Here is a 12357-nt window from a genome sequence, read left to right on the forward strand (position 1 = left end):
TTAGACTTGAAAGCTTTTCAAGAACAAAAAACAATGAAATGTAGAACTTGACGTGGCCTTTGTAACGTGTAGGTTTAGAGAGGGGAAATGGGGCCTGAGATGCAGACTGAACAGGGTGGTTAACAGACACACTCAGGAGTACGGGAAGTAGTGGAGCTCTGAAGTTGGTGAGTATATTATGTAACTGAGCGGTGTGGAAAGGCTGGCCTGAAATCCACAGGTTCCTGATGGAGTATGGTGGCAGGAGATGGTGGTTTGGTTTCCTGAATCTGAGAGAGGAGCGTAAGGCCGGAGGTCTGAGACAAGATGAGTCCAGGAACTTTAGGACAAGAAAGTGAGGTCAGCAAGATAAATCACAAAGAGAGCTTGAGAGCATGAGTATGGAGAGTGTGGAGTGGGAGTAAAACCAAAACGTCGTAGCTGTGGAGGAGAACAAAGTGTTACTTTTTGGGGATGTGAAATGATGAGGCAGCAAACGAGGGTACTGCAGAAAGTGACCCGTGCAGAGGCGTGTCAAATGGTTGAGCAACAGAGACAGATCGGAAAAGCCATGATAGGAGAGAAACAAGTAATCAAAAAGGTTATGGACATGGTTGGAAGAAAAATAGAGGAAGAGAAGAAGAAGATGGTGACATTTATTGTAGGAGTAATAAATGTAATAAATCACCATCAGATGTGAAGTCCAAGACAGAGAGGATTCAGATTATTGTGAAGGCAACATGTCATAGTTTGGATATGAAGAATATTAGGTGGGAGGATATAAGAGGTGAACTAAGCCAGTCAGGTGTAGGATAATGGGGTGGTTTTATTTTTATAACCATGTTAATCCTACAGTAGGACCAAGGAGTCTCTTGTCAAACGGTCAGGATTTTAAACAGTTTATATACGATCAGACAGAAAAAGCTGACATAATTTATATACAGGAAATGTGGTTGAATTGATTAAGGAAGGTATTCCATATAGACTGACTGAAAAGGAAGGGGATTTGGAGTATGTAGGAACTGAGGTTTGGATAGGAGGGATGGTAATTATGGTTATTAATTTAACAATCCTTGTAAAAAGCTCGAGTTAAGTGAGCTGGAGGAAATGAAAGGCAATATTATATGGTGTGGAGATTTGACTGCACATCATTTGTTATGAGGGAGTGAGCAAACAGACTATAATGGTTAAGTGTTAGAGGAATTTCTGGATGATAAAAATCGTGTATGTCTGAATGATGGGAAAAAAACAAGAATTGATATTAGTTCAGGTAAGGACTCGGTATTAGATCTAACATTTGTATCTCGCTTTTTGGCTCCATTATGTGAGTGGCAAGTAAGAAATAAGTGATTTGATAGAGATCATTGTACTGTAGTCAGTAAAGTAAGGATGGGTCAAATTCCTGAAACATTAGAAGGAAAGTGGGTGTTTGGGAAGGTGAATTGGGGGAAATGTAGTACTCCAAAGGTTGATTCTGTTCATCTGGACGTAGTGTTTTGTGGGAGAAACGTTTCGTCATCATCAGGTGACGTCTTCAGTCTCAGCTGACTGCAGGTTTCAATCTTATAAACAGGACATTTGCATAATGACTGAAACCAGGCCAGTGAAGGAACAATGGGCTGGGAGGGCAGTTCCTTCATCATAATTATGCAAATTCTCATGACCATTGATCAGTGGTTGTTGATCAATGGTCATGAGAATATGCATAATGAACAGTATCAACTTTTGGAGATTTACTTACCTGGATGATTGAGCACGCATGAAGACAGGAAGTGTAATAGTTTGTGTGAAACAAAGCTTTTACAGGTTCAAAATCATTTGAACCTGTAATTTCGTTGCCCTGTACCTGTGCATGTGCAATGACAATAAAGTTGAATTCTATTCTATTCTATTCTATTTGAGTGTTGAGTACAATAAGAAGAACAGAGAGAACATATTGGAGAGATTTCTGGAATACAAAAGTTTGGGGGATGATCAGGAAAATGGGGGAGACAGAAGAGAATGGAGTTATCCAATACTTAATAAAAATAATCAAGTAGCTGTAACTGATAAGTAAAAAGCTGGTTTTATTAGCAAGTACCTTTGTTAAAATAGATAGTGGGAGAAATATCAGATGAGGATAAACGAGAGAGAACTAAAGGAAGAAATCTTGAAGCTTTGAGAAGGAAAGGGAGTACTGACTATATAATGAACTGTCCCTTCTGGAGAAATGAAAAGCACTCTGGGATAGTGCTCCAGGGAAAGACGTTATGTTATGTTAAAACATTTATGTGATGTAGAGTTAAATAAATTGTCAATGTTATGATATGGAAAGTAGGGTGTCTCCCACATAGATGAAAAGAAGCAATAATTATCCCAATAAAGAAACCTTGGAAAGACCATAGTGATCCTGGAAATTATAGACCCATTGCTTTGACTTCCAATATGTGTAAACTGATGGATGATGAATGAGAGGTTAGTAAGATATTTAGAGTCAAGAAATAGTTAAAATAGGATCACGTGTTTCAGAGCCACGTAAAATAGAAAATGGAACTCCTCAAGGACGTGTAGTAAGCCCAGCGTTATTTTCTGTTATGTGCCATATTACTGGCTTCAGAATGGGTGGAAAATAGTAGAATTTCAAAATGAATAATATGTATTGATTCATTGTCACCAATGGTACGCACTGAAAATAAAATACAAGTAATCACCAGAAGATTCTGTATCAAGTTCTTTCTGCTTGTCATAGATTATGTGTACAAAACAGAAGTATAGTAACAATGTGGACTCCTGCTCATGTAGTTATTTTGAGTAATGAAAGAACAGATAGGTTGGCTAAGGAAACTATTAAAAAAGTAGATATTGATATGCAGATGTGTAAATCTACAGAAAATGGCGTGGGATAATGAAGTAAAAGGGAGACATTGGTAGAGACAACAAAGTACAGTTAAAGCAGAAACAGAGGAATGAGTAGGAGGGAGGCAATGATGATAACAAGAACAGGTGGTTGTTTTCTGAATGGGACCCTTTGGGATGGAGAAACATCTCACTGGTTTATGTAATTGGTGTAATGCCATGGAAACGACTGAACATGTGTTACCAGCTGCACGAAGTATGTCAAACAAAGCAGATGGTGAGGGCAGAAATGCGCCGTACATGTTTGAAAGTGTGGCTGATCAGTTAAGTCATGATGAAGGGAAAGATGTTTCGTTTTTCAGAAATACCGGATTCATCAAGAGGATTTAGGAGACGATGTCGCAGTAAAGCCCGGGAGATGGCAGTAGTGCAACTTTGCTGGATGCAGGCTGCCGTTAAAACGAAAGAAGAAGAAGAAGCTTTCCCATCCTGCACTGCTGCTCCTCGACGTTATCCAACACACCAAGCCGAATGTAGAAGGTGAGCTTCAGCGGACAATCTGATCGCGATATCAGACAGATACGGTGACAGGCGCCCTTCAGCATGAGTGGCATGCGGACCATGCTGACCTCTGCGATCATGGTCGGGGCGCTGGGGGTCGGCTATGGGATGTGGTCTGTGATATCTCCCGGAGAGGAGAGGCGGAGAGAGATGATCAAGGTGATTCACAAGTTTCATTGCGCTTAGGTCGCTTTTTCACACATGTCGATGTTAACATGTAGTCTTTCCAAACTTTATCAAAGACAGAGAAACTGTAGGTCATAAATAACAATGATGTGTCTGGTTAAAATAAAAACATTTTATTTACCGTCAGCATCATTAAAGTGAACGATTGCAGTCACGTGTATTTCTGGAAGATTGTAATACTGACGTAGCGGGACCAGATCTTTAACTTCCTTGTTGTGTAGTAGGTAAGCGAACTGTATGTGACCGCCGTCATCTGTGAACCACCGCCGCCCCGTATCAGCCGCTTACATGTTCTTGCGCTCCTACACTGAGTTTTACGGTCGTATTTCCTCTTCTCCTTCTGCTGATTACACACCTGCAGTCATTGGTACTCAGTGCAGGTGTCCCAGAAGAGCAATCCACGGGAAATGTTGTGTGTCAAGGGTCCAGGATCTGAATTTCCTCATACTGACAGCTCACTTTACCTCGGTTTTATACGCCTGGGGAAAAAACGCTGGACCTTTCCCCTGCTGTTTCCTCACCTGTGTAGATTCCCTCACATTTATTTCAGCACTCTCCTGCCAGGAATTTAAATCCATTTGTGAGATCTTAGATTTGCATTGTAATTATAATTCTTTATACTGAGGTGATGATTGTTAGTCTCTCACTGATAAATTCAACCCCCCCCCCCCCCCCCCCCCCCAAAACAAAAACAACAACAACAAAAAAACAGTGAGAAAGTAGCCTGACATGCACAGGACAGTATACTGAACTAGCCAATCCCAGTACTCGCAAGGTGCAGTTACATTTCAGGAGGTGCACATCAGGTTACACTGTATGCTTTAAAGGGGTTTCTGGTTATGATGTTGAATCAGGCATAACTGTGCTCCTGTGCATTTCTGGCTACTTTCTCAGCAGAGTTTTCAAATGTATCTATGAGAGAAAAATGATAATATAAGGAGTAATAATCAAAGCATCAATACAAGGACTCAGAGAAAAATCTTGGAATATCAAATCCTCCTGCTCTGTTTACAAGGTGAGGTTTGTTATACAAATCGAATTTACCTGAGACATGAATGTATTTAAATGGAGTAATTTGTGACAGGTGTTTCCTCCTGCCCATCAGAATCTGCCCGAGTCAAACCCGTTGAGAATGGAAGAGACGAGGCAGAGGAACGCTCTGGTGATGCAAGCTCTAAAGGATGCTGCTGAAACCAGCGAGAATCTTGCGAGAGGACTGGGACCTTCAAAGTAGACGGACTGTGTGGTTCTGAGACCTGCTTGCAAAGCCTTTACCCTGCATACATGCAGGCTGCAACCTGTGCAGATAAAGACAGACAATCCTTTGTGGTACAGAGGAGCCGTTGTGTGATACTCTGTTGTCATTGCACATGAAAACAATTGAGGTAAATGTTAAAATTGTTTATTAAACTCTCCAAACAACGTCCAACTCATCTGTCTTATTCAAGCTTTATGATTGCTGTGATAAGCAGGTACACGTTGACATGTGTGGTTAGCACTGCCACCTCACAGCGATCAGTCCAGCCCTGGGCCTTTCTGTGTGGGGTTTGCATGTCTTCCCTTCCACGGGTCAGCTGAATGTGGATGGTTGCCCATGACAGCTCAGATACACACCCACAGAAAGAAACCTGCAGTATGTGATTCCTCTGTGCCACAGAGCTGCATTAATGAAAGACAGCAGTGAACCTTACTGCAGAGGGTGACACGGGACAGCGTGACCTCAGGACTCAGCCCCTAAATTCTCCAGATTATTTATTAAATTTGTGTTGTTTTGTTTTTTAATGACAAGATTAATGTGAAACTTTGTGTATCCTTTTTAAAAATTCCATTCATGATCACCTTTAGGGGGGGCAGAAAGGGTGCTGGTCCAAACAGTCTTTGTTCAATTTAAACTAACAGCCAAATAAAAGAAATGGATCATCAGTGGAGCAATATATCTTAAAACAAACTGTTATCTGTGTCAGCCAAACATCCTGATGAACAGTTTGTTTTAAGGTCATGTTTAAAGTCCGGTTTCTTTACCAAAACCAAGAAGCTGAAACTGGAAATAGGTCGCATGTGCACTGAAGTCCCTGTGAAGGTGCTGCTTTTGTGCTTTTTCGTGGGTTAAAATACACGACGGGCGCCTTTTGTACAGCAGGCGGCGCTGTGCGCTCACCCTACAGGAGTTTGCAGTGAGGACCCCGAGTGAAGAAGAGGAAGATGCGCGCCCTCGAAAACATTCTCGCGTTGGAAAAATCGGTTAGCTTTCCGCTTCCTGTCAAGAGATCCAGGCGCTCCGTCAGATAATGTAAGCATGAGCCGTTAGAATAGAAAATGTTGAAAACGCGTGTTTGTCGACTGTTGTTTGTACAGAGGAGCCGTTTGGTGCGATATAGACACTGCTGCACGACGCAGCTGAAGCATGCGACACAGCGCGTGAGCCTGCTCGGCTAACTGCAGCCACGCGCTTCAGATAACGTTTAGCTTGTTAGCTAGCGGGTCCGAGGAGCCCGGTGCAGACGGCTGCTCGGCCGTAGGCCAGTTTCATAAGCAGGCTGGATTCTGATCTAGATTTTCCGGAGTGTCTGAAGGCAAACGCAAAAATGTGCGTCGATGCCGTTTGTGGCTCTACAAGCGCCGCTGTAACCTTTCATGTTACTCTGCAGGTTACGTGCGAAGGCCAAATGAAGCCGCAGTATAAGAACTGGACCCAGATATTCGTCACAGTGAGAGGGCACCGTCCTCTGGTTCTTATTACGGTCTTTAAAATATATCCTGGCTGCTGTATTCAGTGCATGCTTCGGTTGCATTCAAGGGCCACAGAAAGCATTTACACTAGCCTCGGGTTGAAATTTGGACAACAGCAGTACACATGCGTGTGTCCCTGTAACACATCGGCGTTTGGCTTCATGCTTTTTGAGAACACACCAGCAGAGGCTTTTGTTCAGACTCGGAGATGGCAGCCTTGTGTTAGCCTTGTAAGCTTCAGCCCTACAGTAAGGAGCAGGCACTGGCAGCTTAAAGGTTTCACATGTAGTTGTGCAGTGCAAGTCTTCTGCTCTCCACGTTGTGTTGTGATCAAAGGGTGAAAACAACATTCTCAGCTGAAATCTGCATGATTTGTATTTTTGTGACCGCACACATGCTACGCTGCACTTTACGCATGAAGTATATTAGGAATGACTGTTCATCTGTGGCAGCTTCCACACCCACAGTATAAACAACAACTTATTGCAACTGCAGGGGAAAAAACGTATTTAAAATATGTAAAACATAGATCCTGTTCTTTGTTTTTTACAAAGAACAATTTAAATTGAAGATTGGATTTTTAGATTGGTTTTCCTTTCCCACAGGATGTTAGACTTTGTTTCCAAAGAACATTGTAGTGTGCTAAAGAGCCTCCTCTTATGGCTAAACTACTGTGGTGCGTGCCCAGGTATATTGAAGCCTGGCACGTTTTCATTGATTCTGGGTCACATGTGTCCTTCATTTCCATACTGGCTGTAAAGGCGAGGCAGAGCTTGTTTTAACGTTTTCAGTGTGCTCACTAGGGCTGTGCGATATGACCAAAATCTCATATCCTGATATAAGACATCTATTGTCCCGATAACGATATAAATCACAAAAATTTAACATTTTCTGTAAATTCTGTGAATCTCAGGCAGCTCGACTTGTGTGAAGTGTTTCCAGCTGGGCGTCGTGTAGCTGGAGTCGAGTGTTTTAACCGATGCATGAAACGACACATTTTTAGACATAAGTTGTAACGGCGCCGTTTCTTTGTGCGTATTTATTACACGGCGTGCTGCGGGGAAAAGCCTGTTCTAACGTTTGAGTCTAAGGTTTATTTTTTAGCACCTGGCGTCTTTTTTTGCTTCTCATCCGTAAATAATCTGCTCTTTCACGTGATTCAGTTTATTTTGAAAAGTCTCAACAGGATCTCGAGCTTTATTGTGAAAGGTTTATGTGGAACATAAACATGCGGACAGGCCATGGTGTTACTGTCGTTGTTGCTAACGACAACGCATAAAAACAGGTGCTTGTCCGTCCGTAGTGTGGTGATATTAAATATAAGACAAAGAGAGAACTTTAAGAAATTAATAATAACTACAGTGACATCAGAACCATGAAAAAAATATTACTGTAAACAGTTTATTTTGCGACACCACGAAACAAACGATAGCGTAAAATGAAACGATAGATGTTTTTATATCGTCATCTGATATATATCGTTATATCGAACAGCACTAGTGCTCACTGTGTGAGTTATTGTTATAGTTTAAGATCACTTTAAAACACGTTCCATGTTGCCTCAGGGTGTTAAGTTAAATATTAATACTGGATATTTTAAATCCCTGTTTCAGAAGAATGCCCAAATCAAAGGAAGTGCTGTCCTCCACATCTGGAAGTGACTCCGACAGTGAAGTGGAGACAAAGGTTTGTACTGTAACTCTGATTGTTGTGTCTTATGTCTTGAAATTAGCAGTCACATACATTAGTAAATGTATGTGACTTTTACTGTCGTCAAAGGCACAAAGCACATGTGGTTAAATGAATACAAAAGATTAGATTGGTAAACATCTCGACCTTTATGACAAAAAGGTAAAAATCTTGATGCTTAAGTGACAACCTCAGCTAGGAATGGGTAAACCCAGGGCTGTCACACCTGCGATGAAAAGCAGCTGTCTGTGCAATAAAGTGTTTTACGTACATAGCACTCATGCAACACCTTTGCAAGCCGCTTTGTTTTTCTGCTAAGACATGGTAGCTTGTAATTAGCCTTCAATTCTACGGCAACTCCCGCAGTTCCTTTGTGTTTGCTGCCAGTCCCCTGGCAGCATGTATGTGCAGGCGGATTGGAGCAAGTCAGTACTACGGAGAAGCAGCAAATCTGAGTGAATCAGACCATCGTTATGTCATGGGAAGCAAGATATTTAAGACAGATAATGAAAACGTCTTGAACTCCAACGCCCCCGTTACCAGCGGTTTCATGGACCGCAACGCCAGGTCTGTTACGTAAACGTGCACGTGTGGTTTCCACAGAAACGCTGGGATCTCTGCTAAAAGCTCATACAAACATTTCTGCAACCACCAAACGGCTAAAACAAACAAATAAAAGAGCATGTAAACAAATGGGAAGCAAAGTTACTGCTCCAGAGAATTTAAGGTGGCAGAGACTGATTTCACTGTGCAAAAACATTATGTATGTGTGCAGGTAACTCTTCAAAAACAATGAAAGCACAAACTGTTTTAGGCATGTAAATAAAGTTAAATCATTTCTGTGTTCAATACCTAAGAAATTCCAACTCTCACAGAGTCTAAGATGTGCCAAATTGTAGAACGTCTGGTCATCACTTAAAAACCTAAAACCTCTGTAACTTTGACCTGTTTCACCTCCGCAGCATAGATAACGTCCATATGTTGGTTCATGATTTTCTGCAGTGTATTGTCTTTGTTAGGCATTTTTAGGCAAATAAAAAAATCTTATCTTTCTGTTCCATCCTCAGTGACTTTTACACTGCAGCACCTGCTGTAATGTTCATGTCTGATGAACTCTCACAACTGTTTACTTTATGTTTAATACCAAGATCGTTTACACAGAGTTTGTAATTGTACAGAAACACTCGATTCATTTTGGAGCAGGAGCCCCAGAAATGACTCTCAGGGTTTAACAGGTAAAAAAAACAAACACCACATTTCATGCCCGTGCTACAGCGTTTTGGTCTGTGCTATAAAACTAACAACCTTTGTAGCATCAGTGCTATAAGCTAACAAACACACAGCCCTGGGTGGACCTGTTCATGAGTGCTCACACTTTAGTCTGTGCGGCATCACCTCGTTTGAAACCTTCCCAGTGAAATCATCACATTGGCTGACTGGTTTTCCTGTCCTTTTCTGGACCATAAATCAAATGTGCCTTTCAGTAATAGAGCTGCTAAGTTGTGATAAGTTGCTCAAAGTATTTGTTTTGAAGGCAAAGAGAAAGAAGCCAAGTGCCCCGGAGAAACCAGCCAAGAAAGCAAAGAGTGGAGAGAGCTCCAAGCCCGGGGGCTCGTCCAAGGGCAGCAGTAACGGTGATGACAACATGTTCCAGGTGGGTGCCACGTGTACTAGCTTTGTATTTTTGAGGTTGAAAAAATATATTTTATTATTATTATTGTCTTTATTATTTTTATTCCCCCTTTATTATTGACTTCTTTTAGATGTAAGCCCCAAATATGAGCATCTTATGTATATGTTTCTAAACCTTGGGAAAATTAACTTTGAATAGTAAAAATAATTTTAGGATATTTTGGATAAACAAACCCAGGAAGATGAAAACATGACAGTCACTTTACTTCTTGCAGATTGGAAAGATGAGGTATGTCAGTGTCAGAGACTTCAAGGGTAAAGTCCTCATCGACATCAGAGAGTACTGGATGAACCAAGATGGAGAGATGAAACCGGGGAAAAAAGGTAGTTACCAGAGTGAAGCAGCGGTGTTTTCATGATTAGGGTCAGTGGTAAAGATGAAGGACACGCTTATCTGAAGAAGTACGCTACGACTGGCTTATTGATGTTTTTACTGTCTTTTGCTTTAAACGCGGTTTTCATTTTCTTTAGGTATCTCCTTGAATCCCGAACAGTGGAACCAACTGAAGGACCAAATCTCGGAAATTGATGATGCCATTAAGAGAATATAAGCATTCCTTCCAGTGTTGAATCTGTTGAACTAACTGAATATGTTGGCTTTTGTAAAAAGAAGAAAAAAGCCTGGGATTGTTTTCTAACGGGTTTGTTTAATTTGTAGTTTATATGTATGTAGTTGTCTGCATATTCTGGGTTTGTGTGTGTGAAACCTGTTTTTCAGCTATGGTAGTAACGGTGTGGGCGGAGAGTATGTGGTTATGGGTAGGGTACACCAATACAGTCATGTTTTTGTATTGTAGAATAAAAACAAAGACTAGCTTAATGTTTCAGTCAATGTGTAAGATCGTGTTCAGAACTGATCACGTGGATCGAACTCTTCATGTGTTTCTTTTTCATGTGCAGCTGGTAGGTCTCATCTCTGAAACTCAGCCTGGCTTGTTGTGTTTCACAGTGCTGTGCAAAAGTCTTGAGCCAAGTCTCAGTCCTGTTTCACACTTTGTTGTAATTGTTTAAATTGGTCTTGAGTTCTGCAGGCTTTCTGAGGGTGCCATCTTTTTCTTTGGACACTTACTGCATTTTCACTTCAGTCCTTGTATCTGTCCATTTTCAGAAGATCGTGTTTATGTTAAGCAGCGTAACACCGACCTATAAAAACCACCAACCTTGAGATCGACCACTGTTGTGTCTACACGTAACAACTCAGCAAAGAACCAGTTTGAGATGGTATCTTTAGGTTACTAACAGGCATTCACAAAAACACATCTGTACCATTACTTTAGCTGAATCAGTGAAAAATGCCATACTGGTTTGAGTGGTATGAAATAGTGTTTTTGCACCAACAAGGCGATGATCGGAAAACTTGCCATATTATAAAAGACGAAGTGGTAGGTTTAAAAACTGTCAGCAGATAAATCAGTATTTGAAAGTCACGTCTTTAAGAAACTGAAAGATGTCCAGCAGGGAACTGAAGAAACTTCTCAGATGAGAGGGGAAACTCTTCAAAAGAAGTCCAGACGCTTTTCTTTCCAAGCTCCTGGTTGACTGAGAAGCTTCACAGGCAGAAGGCTCCTGACATTAAACTGAAGCCTCATCAAGGGTGCAAGGCTGGCTGCTGAGGAAGGGACACCGATGGAAAGGGTGAGGTATGGGTTGTCTGGAGTTATGAATCCAGGTTTGACATGTTGGTTTGTACAGAAGAGGTGAGGAAGGAGGTTCAACTGTCTACAACCATCTGTAAAACAAAAACAGGCTGCATTTCAGTCTGCTGTTGGAGATGTGATCATTAATGAAATAATGAATGTAGAAGTATCATCAGATTAACTGCCAATGCAATGATGCTTGATTGGCAACGGCTTCATTTTTCAGCAGTGATGTCAAACACATGCCAACACAGTGAAACTAAGCTAAGGAAGAGCAGTGTCACTGATTGGTCCGCTCCACAGCCTGATGTCCACATCACTGAAGCAGTGATTATGTCGACAGAGAACATAACGGAGCAGCCCACCAGGGAGATAAGCAAGCACATGTTTCATATAAATGTAGTCTATAACTTAATTATTTACTTTAGTCCAAATAATTAAACATTTATGTTACATAAAATATGTGAACTTTGATTTATGTTCTGTATAGCTGGTATAATAAGTATGTAGCCCAGTAAGTATAAGTTCAAGGAAGCTACACAGGATGGTTCACTTACAAACACAAGTGTATATTTCACACTTTAAAAAAAAGAAGCAATAATTATATAATAATAAAGTGTCACATGCTTACATTAAAACAAAATCCCAGAATGCTGCACTGTGAACACAAAATTGTAAACTTCATTTTTCGTGATTTATTGGGTTGAGCCTGTGGGGTCCAGGTAAGATTTTCACCTATAAAAACTATTTGCCTCGCCTTTTTCTTTCAGTCTTTTCAGCACAATCTCACATGTCTCACCTTACAGTGATGTTTTTCATTGACATTCTGCATTAACACAATTGATCTGAAATCACACAAAAAACGGAGTAGGACAAATATGTCTGTGAGGGTTCTCAGTCATCCAGGTCAACTTAGTCTAAGGAGCTTCAGAGTAGGACAAAGTGACATTTTCTTACTGTAAAAATCACAAACATGTTCACGTAGACTACACAACACGTCCCACTAACACACTAAACGTCACAAATCTCTCACGTCTTAAAACGCACT

General features: G+C 41.1%; 2 protein-coding genes across 4 annotated transcripts; both read left to right on the forward strand.

The window, feature by feature from the left end:
* Positions 1–3294: 3294 nt before the first annotated feature.
* Positions 3295–5009, forward strand: uqcc3 (ubiquinol-cytochrome c reductase complex assembly factor 3). Of its 2 annotated transcripts, none has more exons than XM_080893819.1 (2): positions 3295–3534; positions 4646–5009. In XM_080893819.1, the coding sequence occupies exons 1-2, from the start codon at positions 3418–3420 to the stop codon at positions 4793–4795; spliced, it is 267 nt and encodes an 88-aa protein (XP_080749945.1). In that variant the 5' UTR covers positions 3295–3417; the 3' UTR covers positions 4796–5009. The 2 variants fall into 2 exon arrangements, with proteins under 2 accessions (XP_080749945.1, XP_080749946.1); XM_080893820.1 differs by having other exon boundaries at positions 4667–5009.
* Positions 5010–5712: 703 nt separating this feature from the next.
* On the forward strand, positions 5713–10492 carry sub1b (SUB1 regulator of transcription b). Of its 2 annotated transcripts, none has more exons than XM_080893817.1 (5): positions 5713–5851; positions 7905–7977; positions 9515–9634; positions 9888–9996; positions 10144–10492. In XM_080893817.1, exons 2-5 carry the CDS (start codon positions 7909–7911, stop codon positions 10221–10223), a joined length of 378 nt encoding a protein of 125 aa, XP_080749943.1. In that variant the 5' UTR covers positions 5713–5851; positions 7905–7908; the 3' UTR covers positions 10224–10492. The 2 variants fall into 2 exon arrangements, with proteins under 2 accessions (XP_080749943.1, XP_080749944.1); XM_080893818.1 differs by having other exon boundaries at positions 5774–5851; positions 7908–7977.
* Positions 10493–12357: the final 1865 nt, after the last annotated feature.

This window comes from Rhamphochromis sp. 'chilingali' (genome assembly GCF_963969265.1).
Source record: "Rhamphochromis sp. 'chilingali' genome assembly, chromosome: 10".
Lineage (NCBI taxonomy): Eukaryota > Metazoa > Chordata > Actinopteri > Cichliformes > Cichlidae > Rhamphochromis > Rhamphochromis sp. 'chilingali'.

Excerpts from the sequence above, each read along its gene's own strand:
- uqcc3 (XM_080893819.1), top strand. The coding sequence starts at position 3,418 with ATGAGTGGCATGCGGACCATGCTGACCTCTGCGATCATGGTCGGGGCG. Across the intron at positions 3,535-4,645 it reads GGCGGAGAGAGATGATCAAG|GTGTTTCCTCCTGCCCATCA; the intron begins GTGATTCACAAG and ends AATTTGTGACAG.
- sub1b (XM_080893817.1), top strand. The coding sequence starts at position 7,909 with ATGCCCAAATCAAAGGAAGTGCTGTCCTCCACATCTGGAAGTGACTCC. Across the intron at positions 9,635-9,887 it reads GTGATGACAACATGTTCCAG|ATTGGAAAGATGAGGTATGT; the intron begins GTGGGTGCCACG and ends TACTTCTTGCAG. Across the intron at positions 9,997-10,143 it reads GATGAAACCGGGGAAAAAAG|GTATCTCCTTGAATCCCGAA; the intron begins GTAGTTACCAGA and ends CATTTTCTTTAG.